Source organism: Fistularia commersonii, chromosome 29, assembly GCF_037954325.1.
Source record: "Fistularia commersonii isolate RoL2024-O1a breed Wild chromosome 29, RoL_Fcom_v1.0, whole genome shotgun sequence".
Lineage (NCBI taxonomy): Eukaryota > Metazoa > Chordata > Actinopteri > Syngnathiformes > Fistulariidae > Fistularia > Fistularia commersonii.
In genome coordinates this window covers 8,085,317-8,103,788 of record NC_141312.1, presented here as the reverse complement: position 1 = coordinate 8,103,788, position 18,472 = coordinate 8,085,317, and the positions used below count along the sequence as shown (strand labels likewise).

Below are 18,472 nucleotides of genomic sequence, written 5' to 3'. Positions count from 1 at the left end.
GATGCCCGGACTGGAAAACCGGACTTTCCTTTTCTGTGATCTTATAACGGTAGGGTTAGCTGCTAAATCAAGTATCAGCTAAAAAAAAAAAAAAGTAAAATAAAATTAAAATTTTGCTTACTAGAACTGCCTATTCTGGGAGGGATGGACATTTATTTAAAATAATACCAAAAAAAGGAAGGGGAGGCATGAAACAAAGGTGAAAGCCTGTCGACGTAAGAGTTAATTCTTCAGGGCAGTAAAACGTGGATTGAAAGGAGATAATCATTTCTAAGAGGCTCTGTTTTACAAAGCTTGGAAAACTACTCTGAATACCTTTGTTTCACGCACTGAGAGATGAAGCAAGTACCACCTCTTCTCTGATTTAAAGAGACCAGTGTAATTTGTCACATATCACATCTATGTTGTTAGTTTAGTATTACACACCAATTGCATAGTAAAATAAAAGTATATTCATTTTAGATTGTGGCATATTTCTCTGTCATTGTCGTCTCATTATTAGTGATGCTATCTTCCTCTGCGGCCAGTTCAATACATGACCGCTCAGTGGCAGTTTGCTAAATGAGAAGTGAAGTACAGCCCTGCACAAAGGCACTGCATGGGGTTGACAAAATAATGTAAACACAGCTTTAATGGAGACTCCAGCTGGATATTCTTGCAGTGCTAGGTCACCATCCTTATGTGTGCTTATCATCCCTCTGTAAACCGTGAATGTCCCTCTCATGAATTTTGGCTACCCTAACTTGTTGGATACGGTCACAATTAGAGGATTTAAAATTTCAAAAGTGACACTCTAAATACAGTATCTTGCTTTAATAATACTTTTCAGATTATACTTGATTAAACACTTCATTTGGGTCAAGGCATTGACCCGTCCTTTTGGATACAAGTTTCTGTATTTCTACTTGGGAAGATGAACCTTCAGTTTGCAGTGCAGCCAACAAACTGTCAGTCAACAATAAACTAACTTCTTTATTTACATCCTCCCATGAGAAAAAAATAAATAAAAAAAAAAAAATAATAATATATATATATATATATATATATATATATATATATATATATATCTTTAACTTATATGAAATATTAGCGCATACAGTGAAGCTGAAAAAAAAACAAGTACAAAACTGTTAAACATATTCATATATATTTTATTCTCAATACAACAAAATACAAAGAATATTCAGGACAGACTTTCATTAGTCACAATTAATACTCACTTCACAAGAATGCTTTTAAATTACGGTTTGAAAATCAAACTCAACGAGTACCTTTAATCATATTGCATCCATCATATATAGTATCTCTATCATTAGTTCTCTTAAAACTAATCCAATTTAGACAATTGTACATAGTGTATGCTGCTGGTCTCAAATTTGAGACGAATTTTAGGAAAAAAAAGCTGTTATACAATATATGTATAAACTGCTACAACTGTTTTTGACATGTAGAGAAATACCTTTGTTTTAAAAGACACCTTGGACCAATTGTTCAAAAAGGGACAAATAGGAAATACTCTCATGAGGAAGAAGCAGACCTGGTTTTACGTCGGACTGTACACGTCGACCACTGCGCATCCATCCACTCATCCATCCATCCATCCATCAACAATGTACATTTCATTAAAGTACACACTTCTGTAACAAATACAGAGAAGACAAAATATTCGCACTTGGATCTAGACATTAATGATTATGTGGCAATAATGATACTGAGAGACAGGGAAGCAGAAGACAAAGTATACTAGCACAGCAAGAAGGGGACCAGGAGAACAAACAAAATAACGGTGTTAAGAGACTGGGTTGTCATCTTTGAACAGTTTGGAAGAAGAAAACACAATTTGTCCAAGAGGGAAGGAAAAAAAAAATTGCATAAAGTATCTCACAAATGTATTTACAACATTTTTAAATTTCAATAAAAATGTCAACCTGTAGTAGAAATTCACCCTTAAAGAAATGTTATATTTACAATTTATACATTTTTTTTTAAATAGAAACATGCAAATGTTAACATCTTCCTACTGAATGTCAAAAAAACTCATCTTACCCTGGATTCTTTCAAGTTAGAATTAATATTAATTACTACTTACACAAGGAAATCTCATCATCAGCCCCGATACATTTACATCTTCCTATTTCATAAAACGGTAATCCTGAAAAAGGCAAAATAGAAAAAGAACATCAAGCAAAAAGGGGCAGAAAAATAAATAAGTGTGAGTAGCAAACTGTCAAAAATTATTCTAATGCTAAATTTGTACATTTGACTATAAGATAGTGTAGGGAACACGAGGCGAGGGCCTGTATTTACAAAGTGTACCAGTGTATGAAGACATTGACTGGGCTGGCAAAACCCACAGAGGAATTCCAATGAGAAAAGTGGCCCCCAGCTTTTCGAACACAGAATGGCTTGACCCATCAGTGTTCAGTTATAAAAACCCATCTATATACACACAGCTTTATATACTAAACCAGTACACAAAATTGCAAAAGCTAAAGGCATTGGACACTTGAGTCAAACAGGTTTCCTTTCAAGGTGGAAAAAAAAGACAAGAGGAGAAGAAACCCCCAGCCTGAAAATTAAATTTTCCCCGCATAATCTGACCCTTTTTTTTTTTCTTAAAAAACTCCTGCATAGATTAAAATGAACACCCCCCTGACTTTCTCTTTTTCAAGTGTAAGAAGAAATAACAGTATCCCCTCCTACAATAAAGGCCAGGGAGCCAGTGAAGGATAGAAAACAAAAAAAAAGGTCAAACCAGGGCCAAACAGTATTTGCTGAAAAGTTCAAAAAGACATGCAGAAAAAAAGTGCTAGAGAGTTGTTGTTTTTTTTTTTTTTTTTCTTTTTTAACATTCTTACACAGTTTTAGGCATCTGTCATGAACTAAAAACATGATCAAATCAAATTTGGACACAACATGAACCAAATCAACCAATAGTAAGTTCCCATGAATACTATTTGGCCCATGCAATTTCCAGCATGTTTTAGTGGGAAGTGACTTTGGGAGAAAAAAAGAACAGGAAAGAAAGACACAAAGCAACTCCATGATGTAATTGACCAACACCAAACACTCAAATAGTAACCACATACTTGCTAGTCTTCATTCTGGTGTCCGAATTTGCTGTTAAGGTATTTGAAAATTACTGGTTGTCATTATCTGGACAGCGAGCACACAACTTTAATTGTCTCTGCTTTATCACTTAAAAACAATAAGTTGACACATTTCCCTGTCTAAGTTCATGTAATACCGCCATTATTAAGATTTCAAAAATTTAAATAGGAACGATTACATATACAAATACTTTGCATCTGATAATATAACCCCTGTTAAGCCCATGCATTTGCAAAGTTAAACTTTTGCTTGGCCAAAAAAGAAACTGCTCAGTATATAAATAAAATCTATTCTGACTGTTATACTTATTTGAAATATATAATCTTAGATTTTAAACTCTGTTCTATAAATGCAACACTACTAATCTGCTTCACTGGTAGATTTGCGTCTCTAGAAAACATTACCAATGTCTTTTAAACTGAGTTGTGTTTGACATGCCAAATTAGTTTTCACCCTCAATAAACTGCAATATGAAGAACTGCATTGGATTTGTGGATACAATCTACAACACTCCCTGCTGTTCCCTAGAAAAATACACTCTGAGCAAACAAGGGCATCAAACAAAAAGGGCGAAAAAAACACTGTGTGGAAGTGGCTCTTCCTCCAGCACATTTTTCAAACAATGTAACTACAGTGTAAAAACATTTCAGAGGAAGAGACAGGAACTTCCGGAGCTTCAAAGACGCAGCAAATCTCTTAGAGAGAACATTACTGTGATCAATTTTATTAAGGCTGGGGATCAAAAAGACCCCCGCTAGTGGCCCCTAGAGGCCATGCTGCTCTTAACATCGAACTGGACCGAAGTGGTTTAAAAAGCAATTGAAAGATTGAATTCTTCATCTGCTAGCAAGGCTAAACTAGGTTTATTATTCTGGAAAATAGAATACGATAAATACACTAATCAATATAACGCCAATGTCCAGAACTTAGTGTGTATCAGTAATGTTTTTCTGCTGTGTACAGTAGCCCTTCCTTATAGTCCTTAAATCTTGTGGGCTTACTCTCAAGACTAACAAATAGTTTTTGGAGACTTAAAAAGATAAAACAATTTAAGGTGGATTGACTGAGTGAATTAGCTTCACTGGAGGACCATCTTCAACTGAAAACACTGACTAAGGTAAGAGGACGTGCCTTTAAGTCATAAGTCATTGTTACCAGCTTCCACAAATGGCTAAATGTTAAAATACATAGAACAATCGCTGCTTAGGCAAAAAACAGAAGGAAAAAAAAATACAAACGAGAGTTCAGATATGATGGGTGATTAATGTTTTCCTGTAGCTCAAATACAAGGCACAAAAATGATAAAGAGAAACCTTCATTTTTAAAGCACCTTTGGTGTTCCTGGGAGGTACTTTGGTGAAAAACGTCAAATAAAATGTTAAAAGCCAAAGTAGCCTATAAACCAAACACCAGTGAATAAATAATAAATAATTCACCTAGCGATTCCATGCTGAATACATAAAAAACATGGCCTTCAAAGGTTTCGTATGAATGCCAATCAAAGAAGCATGGCGAGAAGCTCCACTTTTTTCCTCATGCTGCAGTTTCCTTGCTTCTCCATGTATGGTGGTGACGGTGTCAGATGCTAGAATTGCTCAGTGCTTTTGGCAAGCTGGTGTAAAAAATGGACACAGTGTTGGAGATATGTCTGAGATGTTCATCCTGTCCGCGTCCATGGAGAATAAGAGGTGGACTGTGTGTATTTATGTTTGATGTTTACATATGAATGTTTGTGTCCCCAAGGGTGTAACGCTGAATACGAGTCTGAGGTGTGGCTGTTTGTATTAGCAGCGTGCAGGGAGTGAATCCTTGCTAGGGAATCGGCTTTGCATCCAGACGTAGCCAGTGGAGGCCCTGCTTTGTGTAACGCACCAATTCTGTCATGCTGCTGGTGTTGAAGATCAGAGGACCCATAACCTTGTCTAGCTCCAAGAAGAAATCTGGAGAAAAGGGACAAACAAGGTCAAATCATTAGATAAAACCCCTGCCTCTGTGTTATCTTTGATTATTTATCATATATTTGAAAACTTGGGAATCTTCAAAACCTACCATGACTTTGAGTAAATCATATTTGTTGATTTTTAAATGGAATGTCAACATTCTGTTCCCCTACCGAGATTATATTAAGCTAGCTAGCAGTGGCTCGGGGTGGTCTGAAGTATCGTATAAAGTGTCTTTTAGTTTGTCCTGGGACTGCAGCTACTTTTCTGCTGTGAAAATGATGTCTTATTTATTTTACCCAACAAAATTCTATGGCCATTACTCATTTTCATGTGATTTGCAATGACAATTCCATTTACGCTTGCTACTCAACTGTGTTTGACAGGGCAGTCCTGCTACACCCTTTTCAATTTGGAAGTCAAGTAAAGATATGGCCCTGGCAAATGAATATTCTAGTGTATATGGCTGTGAAATTCAATGAATTTCAGGAAAAAAACAGACAAAAAAAAAAGATATGGTATTTGAAAAAAATAGTTCAGTTATTCAAATAGCAGCAAAATAACAGCAGATCTAATTGCTATCTAAATTAGGCACGACCGAATGCCTGTCCACAAAGGTTTTTCATTTAAGGGGAACATGCTTCTTCTTCTTCTTCTTCTTCTTTCGGCTTTTCCCGTCAGGGGTCGCCACAGCGAGTCAACTTTCTCCATCCAACCCTATTCTCTGTATCTTCCTCTCTCACACCAACTACCTTCATATCCTCTCTCACTACATCCATAAATCTTCTCTTTGGTCTTCCTCGAGACCTCTTGCCTGGCAGCTCCAATTCCAGCATCCGTCTACCAATATATTCACTATCTCTTCTCTGTACATGACCGAACCATCTCAGTCTGGCTTCTCTGACCTTCTCTCCAAAACATCGGACATGTGCCGTCCCTCTGATAGACTCATTCCTGATCCTATCCATCCTGGTCACTCCCAAAGAGAACCTCAACATCTTCATCATCATTTAAGGGGAACATGCAACATGCCAAAAACAACTCTTAGTTTGTCTCCAAAACTACATTAAATAAAGAGTTGGCAAACTAGTTAAAATAATTCATTAACAACTCTGCCTTTATGGTAGCCTACCTTTCTGTTCCTTGGATAGTTGCTCCGCCTGGTCCCAGATCTCAGTGGCATATAGGAAGTTGGAGGTGACCTGAACATAGCTGGCAGCCATCTGGTGTATACGCTGAGGTATCGTAACAGATGAGCTGGCGCTGCTGCTGCTGCTGACGACTGAGTAGCCGCCAGCTGAACCTGGAGACAGTTTTGGAGACACTGGAGAGGGCATGCCTGCTGCCTTGCTGTAATAGAAACAAAAATGAGTAAACATGCAGATTAGTGCATGGCTAACAACAGTCAATTAAATTGTAATTTATCTTAAAATTTATTTATCTATTTCTTTACATCATCATCATCATCGGGCGGCACGGTGGGGAAGAGGGTAGCGCTTTGGCCTCACAGCACTTAGCACACCAACATGCAGGTTAATAGGAAAAAAATTGGGAAAACTGCCCCATATGAATGAGTTGTTTGTCTACATATGTGGCCCTGCGATCGACTGGACTGGTCGCCAGTCAATCACCCGATGACAGCTGGAATAGGCTCCAGCATCCCCCGCGACCCAGAGTGCAGGATAAGCGGAAGAAGATGGATGGATGGTTGGAATTTCTGTAATTCTAGTCATTGGGAAGTATCTGTACAGGATCCACAAATGATTCCACACAGCTCTCAGGAAAACTACGCACTGTGCGACAGGTGAAATTAGCAAACACTCTCAACAGACTAAGTAAACTAAACATCACAACAATAATGGGGAGGAAGATTTGTTTAAATGGCAGCTCTATTTACCTGATAATTTTCTAATATATTATCAACTGAATATGCTGCCTGTTAATGTGGATTAGAAGTCATTTGTAATATCTACAAAATGACAACTTTATAGAGTTAAGAAACAGAAGTAGAATTTCTTTTTCCTGCACAATGAACTTAATCTCTATGACCATGACTTACTTTCCCATCCCAGGAGAGGGAGCTTGGGTGTTACTCAGCGAATTCTGATAAAAAGAACATAATGTACACAGAGGAAGCAGGTTACATACTGATGGAAAATATCATGCATTTCATGTAAATTGTACTCCCTGGGCATCGAAGGCAGACCAGCTGATATGGTTTCAGAAGTACCTTTAAGTGTTCAGTCAGTGTCTTGGAATATTTTAATGCACTGTCTTTCCTCAGCTTGAATAACCGCAGGTACAGAAGGGACTGGCACCTTAAACTGCAAAGTAAAATAGGTTTATATTTTAGGTAAGGGGAAGTACTACTATGAGCATAAAAAGTATTATAAAACTTTTCAAAAAACGTATTTGGAGTACTTCAGAGTGCAAAGACAGGCAGTCACCGAATGAGTTAGTGCGCTTACCAGAGAACAGCTAGTCTTTTGTCTGCTGAAGTTGCGTCAGGGGCCATGTAGCTTTTTAACTTCATTGTGTATCTAAGTGTACAGACAAAAACCTATATGCATTTCTATTTCAGGACAACATCAGATAGCCACTGAAATTTGGTTGCAATTTTAATTCTGAAAGCCTGACTGTAGTGGAAAAACAAGTTACTTACTTGATCAGTTCCACCGTCTCAGCATACATGGGAAAGGGAGACTTGGCCTCTTGGGCGCTTTTCTCCAAGGCATTGCCACATTCAACAAAAGACACCACAGCATCCAGGTAATAAACAGCCTTCTCGAAACGGTCCAACTAAATCAATTCAAAAATAAAATCATGGTCAGTTGACTCTTACTCCAAGCTGTTTTTTTTGCATTAAATGTTATGAATTATGGCAGAGCAAAACCATGCCGAAATAAATGTTCTAATTCTTTATTGATCTTAAAGAAGCAGTAACATCAAATTTAATGGTTATAATAAACTATTAAGTCAAGTATTTTAATCCCCTTGCTAAGCAACCAATGCCAGGCCTACATTTGATTATAACTTATCGGTAACTAAAGCATCAACCCCCTGCCCACAATTTTTCCAATATATAATATAATAAACAAGGCTTTTATAAATTACCACCCACACAATCTGTTTTGGTATGATCAATCATATAATAACAGGACTAAATGAATGACTGACACACTGCTTTTCAGTCTTTCAATTGTACTTGTGAAGGGATATTAGAACTGCTTCTTACCAGAGCATCTGCATTGTGTTTAAGTTTCTTAGCCTCTTGTAAGTAGTGATCTGCTGAATGGACCCTAAAGCAAACAAAACACAGGTCAAATGATTTTGACTGGGAACTGCGGGCGAACTGGGACGTTTAATTTCGACATTTGACAAAACTCTCTTTGTATGGACCTACGTTTTTTAAAGCCATAAATAATTTTTCAATTCTCTTTCAAAATATAGCTTTATCACAGCCACAGAAAAGGAATTCACAACAGGAAATCTTAAAAGAAATCATATCATCTCTATTATTAGCATGTGCATAATTTCATGACCTTCCTACATGTCCAACAGCTTAAGCCATCAAAGGCAGCCCTAGATTGCTGCAGGCTTCTATCAGCATAGCCTGCCGAGAGAATACTCAGAGGTGAAAGAGCTTCTCTTACCTGTCCTCAAACACCAGCTTGGATCTCTGAGACTTGGAGCCATCTGCAGAGAGTGGAGGCACAGCCAGCTGGTTATCACAACCCTTTGAGGATTTTTCCTGCATGGCGAGAACAGATAAAGAAAAGGGGGTGTTTGAAGCATGAGCATAAAATTGAGAAAAGGGTAAGAATAAAAGCAGTCTGAAGATTCTATAGATATTGGACAAACAATATAACTCAAACACCCAAACAATTTAATCATAATCTTGGACACATTTTTATATGACTGCTGGTTACACATACATTACAAATACTCTATTCGCTGGTGACTAAACTCCTTAGTTTAAAAATATACAAACATACATACATACATACATACATAAATTCAGTGCATAAATAAACAAATCTCCATCAAATGGGGCTCCTGAGCACTTCAACTCTTCCTAGTCACAACTTTCCTGAGTCAGTTCTTCTTGTTCCTTAGTGTGGAAGTTAACAGGCTGTAGACATGATTAAAGCTATGCTTACACTTTCCTGTGACCACAAAATATTTTGGGTTGCCACAGAGAGCACATCCTTCTGGCATTGTCACTTGTTCCCACCTTGCCCTCTCGCGTGCTCCGTCCCTTGTCATCGCCTTTTCTGTGTTTGGAGGTGGAACTGCCCTTAGTACTGTGGCTTCCCTCCTTTCCACTTCCTGCTCCGCTGGATAAAGACGTGGACGACTGGCTGACTGTCCTCTTCCGACTCGGATGCTCTGCCTTAGGTGTTCGCAGAAGACCTGACATTGAGGGGGAGGGGATGGGCTCGTCCTTCTTTTCCAAAGACCTCTTAGACCTGGCGAGATATAAGAAATACATATGGCATGTGTTTTTGTAGCTTCGCACCACTAAATTAAAACATGAGAATTATTCACTTTTTAGGGAAGTACTATTAGACAACATTTATGAATGATTCCACTGACCATCAAAACAATTAAAGATAATCAAAAAAAGGTAAAAAAAAAACAACAAAAAACAAAACAAAAACTCACTCTTTACTGTTACTTTTATGATGCGACATAGACTTATCCTCCAGCTTGCATCGCTTGCTCTCTGGCTTGGTGCCTTCTTCATCATTCTAAAAAGAGAGAAACAAGACAAACATGAAAATCAAATCAAGACAGATGATATTTATTGCCAGGGCTAGTCATTAGTTGTAATACAGGAACTGAAGTCAAAATCTAACACCAAAATCCAGGTTGGAACCACTGGTAAAGCAGAAAATAGTCAACTTCAAGCTTGACTTAACTGCCCCTGGTAGTTCCACATTTATAATGTTTTCCCCCCAAAAAGTAAAATCATCTGATCAGATGATTTTTGAGAATGCAATCAATTGTTGTCTGTCTCAGGGTGATTTTTTGATTGAACTACATAGATTTGCAGGTTAACGCAGCAATATCCAGTTGAGGCAGGACAAACTAAAACTGCATCATTGCAATATCCTCAATTTATGATGTTTTTTACAACATAAATCATCTACGGTTATGAGGCAAGTTTAGTTTGAGTCTCCTTTAATAGGGGTTTGAAGGCCTATTCAACACCTTAACTGGCAAAAAAATGACACTAGTTTCAAAAGGCCTTACCAAACCTCTAAAAGCAGCATAGTGCAATCCAGCTGAGACAGCCTTTTATATTGCATGACCGTAAAAGAGACAATGTTGACTTTTAGATTTTGAACACATTTCACTCCAATCAAATAATTCAGCCCCAAAATAAGCCCCATTGTGTTTTGTACCTTATGTTTCCTCTTGACTTTGCTTGAGGTCTTTTCAGAATTCTGTTTGCTGAAGTCTTTGGTGTCCCTGTCTAGAGAATCATCCCTTTCCACTTTTATCTCTGCAGGGTCTTTGTAAGGTCGGCCTGGAATCCTAGACAGCAAGCTAAGATCTGCAGGACATGGAGAGAAAGGAAAAGGAAGCAGGAAGGTTTATTTAGATTAAAAGCAAAGAAATGTACACAGCAGGTAAAAGTGAAAAAAGGGCACAGACTATGGTGAAATTTTATATTGGTCAAAGTTCTGATTGTAACAATTGATTTGTCTTTTTAGGGGATTTCGTTACTAACCTATCTTTACTAGCAAAACCTGTGGTGGTGGCTGCCTTGTAGTGTAGCGCTCATCAGGGTCACTTAGTGGAGACAATAGCTCTTTCTCCTCCATTGGAGAAAACACACAAACAGGAGTCCTGATACTCTCCGTATACTTGGGTGTCTGAGATGAGGACGGAATGCTGTCGTTTCCCTCAGAGTCCGATGAGGAAGAGGCCGTATCAATAAACTCACGAGACTTGGTGGAAGGCTTGGTGGGAGCCTTGGGCTTGCGTTTATCAGCCGCAGTGGTGACAGCAGCTACTGTGGGCCGAGGAGAGGACTTGGGTTCTTTTTTAATGCTTGGTTTACGGGACCCCTTGGTAGCAGCTTTAGGCCGGTGGGGAGGAATCTCTGGAGCTGGCTCACTCTCCACTCTCAGACCGCCTTTGGGTTCCTCAACCACAGGGGGTTTTTCAGACTTTTTGGGTTGTTTTTTATCCACAGGCCTTCGGTTACTTGTGCTGCTGTCACTTTGGGCTGGAGATTTTTGCCGTCCACGACCACTATCACTACCCTTTTGTGCTGCCCGAAGGTCCCTGCTTGGCGTTGGCGCCGAAGAATCCTTTGACCCACCCCCCTGACTGATGTATCCACGTGCTGAGCTATTATCTCTGCCCTCTCTCTTGCACTTGGTTGGAACATTACTGTCCAAGGGTGATGCTGGAGAGAACTGCTTCTGTGTCTTCTTGAACCAGTTGTCCAGCTGCCACTTATTGGCCATAGGTTGTTCAGGCTAAAGGGTTACAAGAGATCCACAAAAGAATCATGTTTAATAGCTGGGCAAAAACTAAACCGGGTCAAATACTTATATATTTTCTCAGCATCTATAAACAAAACTGCTCAATGGAAAACCAAACTTCTCAAAGAGGAGCATTGAAATTATGAAAAAAATGTTAATGTTAAGGCATTACTTCAGGAGATGCAGGCCGCGGGTGTTCATTGGCTTCACTGTCTGTGGTGCTGCTTTCGCTTTCACTGTCAGAGCCTGAGCTGCTCTCTGAACCACTGTGACTGCTGGAGTCATCCCTTGACTGCTCCGCTCCTTCACTGTTATTGCTGTTGCACAGTCAAAATAGATCATATTGTGTGCTCAAGGTATAAAAGTACAATTCATTCAAGTATTAGAAAAATATGAAACAAGTTGATGAATGCAGACTAAAGGATATCTAATGACTCCTTGGGGAGATAGATTTTCAGTCATGAAATTCTTGTTATACTGGTGCAACAAGTGCAGAAATGGGTCATTTACACATTCCTCGACATGTGTTAAAATGTGGAGCTGATTTTAGAATAATCTTTACCATCTTATGAATTATACCATGCATTTCTGATCACATTTTTGCAGTGGATAGGCATAAATTACAAAATAATAAACATCAAGAAAAAATGTTACAAATTACAACCTAGAGACTAGACAAGTCTCTAGGTTTTAGACTAGAGTAGTCGTTATCTATGAAAAATATCAAAAATTGAAGCGCTACAATAGAAAATTTTGAATGCTCTACCTTGCTGATGTGTTTCTTGAGGCATTCTTGGCAGAGTCTTGTTCTCCATCACTGTCCTCACTGCTGCTCAGCTTGAGGTCATCTTCCAGCATACTGAGGTGGAGAAAATAACATTTTAGGTTTTGTACTGTATTTGTTGTAGTTTGGGATTGCTAGCTGTGCCTGTGAAAGTAACCGAGACCTTAATTAACATCACATGACTTTTGCTTCCTAAACTGTTTAACTGCCGCTTTCTGTGAATGAATGGGTGGTGGAAACTAAACACACAAAACTAAACACATGAATAAACAAGGAGAGGACAAAACATACGTGGGTTGGTCATCGCAAGCTTTGGACTGGTGGCTGCTGGAGCTCTTGGAAGAACTACCTCGCTCTAAAACACACACACGCACACACAAGAAAAAAGATAAAACATGCATATAATATGAATATTTTTGAGAGTTTGACATGTTTATGTTAACATTTGAATGTGAGATTTGTGAGCTCAAAACTTACTGTGTCCACTTGGAAAAGAATGAGGATCCTATGATGAGAATGAAACAAACAGGATTAATCAGTTTCAGGCAGCAAACTGAAAACCTTTCACGGATAGAAATAAATAGTAGTTCCCTAATAATGCAACCCTGTAAAATTCATCAAGATACAATCTGCATAAATGAAGTTACTGGTGAAATGCTGACCTTGGTAGGGAATGGAAACTTGGAGGGCTCTGTCTTGCAAGGAGTGTGGATAGCTGTCAATGGAGGGGGCCATGACTGAGTCATTTCCTGAAAGAAAGAACACGTGCATGGGGGAAGAATGTGCAAATGTTTTATAAAGGAGGAGTAATGCAAAAGACTTGGTTCACTGAAGCACTCTTTTCAGAGCAAGTTTCTATCAAAATGAATAGTCTATGCATACCTTTAGAATCTCATCAACGCAGTTAGCATCACCGGATCCCTAAAAAGTCAAATATTACATAAAAATAGTCAGAAAGTACATGATGATAATGAGAAGGGAATGGGCAGTTTCTCCTTTTAAGTCATTCTGTGGCCACCTAATGGGAGCTAATGTGGAGGTTTACCATTTCTCCAGTGAGATCAATTATATCTCACTGAAGATATTATTATATTATTATATCTGAGTAATGCTGAAATAAAATCATTATGAATATTTACTCCACAAAAAACATGTGTTTTCATTGCAATGCTTTTAAACACAGCCCTCATTTCTTTTTGGCTTAATGACTACACCTTGATATACATAGACCCTCAATGCAAGATTTTACAGTAAGTTCTATATGCACTGCATGTAGGTTTACAAAAAGTGGGACATTCAGAATTAAAAATAGAAGTTGTATTACAATGTCATAAAGACCAAGTTTTACCTCAACAGGCTGAGAAGGGATCTTCAGTTTGGAAAGTGAGGCCTTGCCATTTGACTTCATCTCTCCCATTGTGCTGCTGTGAGACTGTCCACTATAGCTTTCACCTTGTGAGCTTTTGGGTTCTGCGGTTTCCTGCCCATCCATAGGGCGAACATAGGCTGTGGGCTTCTGCTGCATGGAGCCTGGTTTTGACATGAGAGATGGAGGAAAGGCCTGACTCGAGTGCTGTCCACTGGGGAAGGATGTATGAACCCGCGAGGGTGAGTCCCAGTTGGCCTCTCTGTCTCTTGGAGACTTGGAACGATAACGTTCCTTGCTGTGATGCTGCTCAGCAGACAAGGAACTCCGCGAGTGGCTATTACTGCTAGAGGAACTCAGAGAGCCCTTCGCTGGACTTGATGTGTGAGACTTTGAGTGTTCGGACCCTCCGCTGTGTTTACTTGACTTCTTCTCCCGCACCTCTCCTACATGTCTTTGGCTACTGCTGCTGCTGCCGCTACTGCCTCCGTTGCCCCTTTGACTCCCGTGACTGCCTTGGACTCCTGAGCGTTTCTGGGACTGGGATGAAGATCCACTTGCAGCAGGGCCGACAGGAGTCCACTTACTGCTCTGGCTGCTGCCACTGCTACCAATGCCACGCTGGTCACTGCTAAACAAAGGGGGGCCTGATTTCTCCTCAGAGGAAGACGAACTGTTGGTAGGTTTGCTGCTAAGCTTTGGGAGTGTGTCACCAATGGGCTCTTTCATCTCGTCGTAATTGCCCAGCATGCTCTTGATACGACTGGACAGTTTATCTTCCTTGCTGGACTGAGGTGAGAAACAGAAAAGAGTGGTGGAAGAGGAAGAGCAGAAAACAGTGATTATGAAGATATTACCAGACCGTAAAAAATCATAGAAGGATAGGACAAAAGAGAGACATTGAAGGGGTAGGAGAAGGAGAAGAGAAGAGGAAGAGTGTCACAGTTACTGATACAATCTCAACACTTGTATTTAACAGATTTCCATAAATGGAAATCATTCTTTTGAGAAATAAAAAGCGAAATTGTAGCTCACCGACAGTATAGATTGTAATGCCTAATATAAATTACTTTTAAGTTAAATTAATTGAGAAACAAGAAAACAATGCATGGCGCATTGTAAGATACCTAATCAGCCAATGGGCACACACCTATCTGATCACACAGATCGTGGTCCATTCATTGTTCTGATCCAGAGGCTAAATCAATCACACCGAGGCCAAGGGTTGTCCTGCTTCCAACTAGCCCCAAACAGTTTGAGGAATATCCAGTTTCACCCCCCCCCCCCCCCAACCCCCACTCCCCGGCCTCTGTTTAGTTTGACATATTGCAACGACATTGAGGTAACATAAGGAGTTATCTTAAGCAGGAAATGGTCATAACATTCACAATGCTAACCCCCCTGCTAGTCTGGCCTGGCTCCCATATGTGAATTTTCACAAGGGGTGTGTTCATTTGACAATTTTCGTTTAGGAACATTGTTAAACATATGTCGTGCTTGCTTCTAGAAAACATCAAGTTAAATTAAATTTGATCTAAATTGCATTTTAATGCAGTCCTAGCACTTTTACACAAATGTTGATTTGACTTGGTGGCTACTAGTGTTACAGCTAACAACAAACGTGATCATGTTTTCTTTGGTTGCCTAAAACAGAACAGTGAGGCATAGTAATGTGAAACTCCCTACTGGAACGTTGCTTTGTTCACTGGTAATAGTGTCAAAAATACAAACACATGATGCTTGACAAATTTGGAACCATCCCAATAAAAGTTCAGCTGTTTCAAATAAACTATTACTAAGCAACGATATAAATGATTTTTGGCAAGGGCTAAGGGCTGTTCATTGACATGTTGGAAAAAAACTGTTTATGGCTACAACCTATCACTTTTTTTTTCAATTGTTTTCCAAATTAGTTGACCTTTGCAAAACCCAAACCAACTTTCATAAAACATAAATAACCAGATAGTATTCAACTTATTTGTTCAAGTGTTTTAAGTGATTTAATAAAAAATCATATGGTATTGTTGATTCTAGAGTAAAACATAACACAATGCTCTGATATCCAACAGATACTTAAGTAATTGATCATTTGCTGCAGCCAAGTTACAAGTGCTTGAACTCTGCACCATAAAATGTTAGTGCTCTGCTGGTCTACATCTGGGAGGCCACAGCTGCATGCACACATGGCATTTAAGGCAGAACACAGTATACTTCCACTTAGTGAAGCATGACACGGGTGCTCGGGTGCTCGTGTGCGTGCACGCGTGTGTGTGTGTGCATGTGTTTGTCTGTGAGAGCAAGTGAGGGAGGGAGAAAAGTACAGCTTATATAAGTCTCAAACAAGCAGGAGACAAGAGATGTGAAATGTAGAAAAACAACTACTGACCTAAACAGTTTCGGTTTGTGCACATTTATTTTAAACTAAGGCACAGCGTACTAGCTAAATTTTCCCCTACAAGAGGCAATAAAAACTGAGGACAGAGAAAACAATTTGCTACATTCTAGACTATTTTCCATAAAGGTTCTATCCTTTAGTGAAGGTTAAAAGAATATATTTTTGAAGTCTTTTTTTTACTCTTCACTTCCTTGGAGGCCAGAACACAGACTTTCACTTATCAAATGCTAAGTTTTATGTCCTATCTATCAGAACACATGCCCTTACTACTGCTTTGATGGCTAGCTCTAGCTAATACCTCTGCTCAAATCTGGTTAGTGGTAAAGATTAGATTAGTCCGGAGAATTGAAATCCTCTTTACAATCATACTGTCCAGGCAGACACTGGCCTGGCTATATTTGCAGTTTGTATGTCTCAGCATCAGAAGACATAGGGGGGGAAGGGTTGAGGCAGCTATGTTGCATTCTTTCCTTTCTGTCTACAGTTATAGAACACAGCTTGATCATGGGAGTGCGGCATAAATTGCCTAATTTATGTCCCAAATGTTATGAATAACACTTCTATTATAATGGATTCTTTTTGTGACATTGTTACGTGACTTACTACCATTACATCTCCCAGAGAATGCTATTGTAACGTTAAATATTGCTGAGACATTGTACACTGCTGCTGCATTCAAGGGTATTAAAACTTGTCCAGCTCCATAAAATCACACATTTCACACAGACTCTTTTTTGTAACAGTTATCTAATCACTAAACAACTTATTTATCCATATATTTACATATTGATGGACAGGTTAGGAACAAGTTAGAAGTTCATAGTCTTGCTCATTAGCACTTCAAAATGGATCCGAGCCACAGTTAAACACCTATATCTTTATCCTCACGTTGCATGAAACACAAGATTGTCTTGAGACCAACTTCAGTGAAATTACTTAGAGCTATTGTTTTCTGTTTCTCTGACAGAAGAAATAATTAAATAAAATGTGTATCAAATGAGGTGTGAACATACATTGAAAAAGAGTTTCCACTATTGTGGTAGCTTAGAGGTAAACATTGCTCTCCAGTTTAACATGGCAGATCACAAACTAAAACATAGGCTAGAAGAAAAAGCTAATTCTCATTTTCTCTCACCATTTCAGATTTTCACTATGACATGATCACTAATATGTTAAAAAAATTAGTTAATAAGCTTACCACTTTGTAGGGTTCGGGGAAGAGAGGGGAATTCGCTGGAAAAGCCTCTCCTCCTCCCTGCTGGATTTCTTGATTTCTCCTTTCTCTTTCTTTCATTCGGAGCACATTCCGGTCCTCACGGTTCATGTTGCTGGTAACCAAAACAACAACAAGTCAACATAAAAACTTGCAGAGGAGAGACAACAGCCAGACTTACAATTAAGAGCTTTAAAAGAATAGCTATCAAAAAAAAAAACATTATGAGACCGAGATGTTGTGGATAAGCCTTACATGACCTTGACAAATGGTACTTTTTTCTACTTAAATTCAAGGTGATATATGTTGAGAACGTTACCAGGATTACAACAGTTCAAAACAAAGCCAACATGACTCCTGGTTAATTGGTACGGAATATATTGGATTTTAAATCTACAGTGCTATTTTCCTATGATAAACAAATCAGGTAAGTTGTTCCTTCTCTACTTCCCTCACATTTCATTTTTATGGCACCATGCTCAAATTAAGTTATTCTCAATAACATATTTTGACATGTCTATTGGCAGTGAAATGGGACTACGTGGAATGGGAAACAATGGGAAATGGGACTGCATTAATTCCAGCAGTTAATGCACAACCATTGTCATTCATAAGCTGCTACAATTCCAATTTAATAACAAAAGTTTCATGACATTCAGTAAATCACACACACACACACTGAGCGGAGAAAGATGAACTGTGAGGAAAGTAGCCTTTAATATGATTAAGTTTGTCTCCAAGCTGCAGTATCCTACTTTTACTTTGAACAACATCCTCGAGCACATAGCTCCAAGAAGGTACAGTAAAAAAAGTAAAAGTTTAAAGTAAAAAACTTGGTAGAACATTTTGAACTACAAAAGCATTTTTGACACACAAATAGCACTAAAGCGCTCAAATAGCATTAAAACGCTCAATTCTAGTATGTACACTACCGCATATTTTACCCTGGCTAGTAGCTCAATATTGACTATGTAACTTTAAATGTGAAGATGGATAAAGAAGCTGAGCAAACCACCCTGACCATACCAGTTGACAAAAGGACAGGGAGTCCAGCACAGATAAACATAGAATGCATTGATTAAAAGAACTGCCCAATATAAACATAAGAGGTGTGTTAGGAATAGGCAGTCTGAATAATAAATAGGTTGTTTTCTTAAAATCAT

At 38.8% G+C, this 18,472-nt stretch overlaps 1 protein-coding gene across 2 annotated transcripts in view; it reads right to left on the bottom strand.

The window, feature by feature from the left end:
* Positions 1–1,130: 1,130 nt before the first annotated feature.
* Positions 1,131–18,472, bottom strand: part of aff4 (AF4/FMR2 family, member 4) — a 31,065-nt gene continuing 13,723 nt past the window's right edge. For both annotated transcript variants that reach the window (XM_086177333.1, XM_086177331.1), the window contains exons 2-21: positions 17,295–17,424; positions 13,684–14,490; positions 13,218–13,256; positions 12,998–13,084; positions 12,813–12,840; positions 12,627–12,690; positions 12,318–12,410; positions 11,724–11,868; positions 10,789–11,545; positions 10,460–10,611; positions 9,717–9,802; positions 9,286–9,520; positions 8,705–8,802; positions 8,287–8,350; positions 7,714–7,850; positions 7,520–7,591; positions 7,282–7,375; positions 7,111–7,154; positions 6,184–6,401; positions 1,131–5,051 (exon numbers count right to left, since the gene is read on the bottom strand). In XM_086177333.1, coding sequence (XP_086033459.1) covers positions 4,924–5,051; positions 6,184–6,401; positions 7,111–7,154; positions 7,282–7,375; positions 7,520–7,591; positions 7,714–7,850; positions 8,287–8,350; positions 8,705–8,802; positions 9,286–9,520; positions 9,717–9,802; positions 10,460–10,611; positions 10,789–11,545; positions 11,724–11,868; positions 12,318–12,410; positions 12,627–12,690; positions 12,813–12,840; positions 12,998–13,084; positions 13,218–13,256; positions 13,684–14,490; positions 17,295–17,420 — 3,474 coding nt within the window. In that variant the 5' untranslated portion in view covers positions 17,421–17,424 and the 3' untranslated portion in view covers positions 1,131–4,923. The remainder of the gene's footprint in view (positions 5,052–6,183; positions 6,402–7,110; positions 7,155–7,281; positions 7,376–7,519; positions 7,592–7,713; positions 7,851–8,286; positions 8,351–8,704; positions 8,803–9,285; positions 9,521–9,716; positions 9,803–10,459; positions 10,612–10,788; positions 11,546–11,723; positions 11,869–12,317; positions 12,411–12,626; positions 12,691–12,812; positions 12,841–12,997; positions 13,085–13,217; positions 13,257–13,683; positions 14,491–17,294; positions 17,425–18,472) is intronic.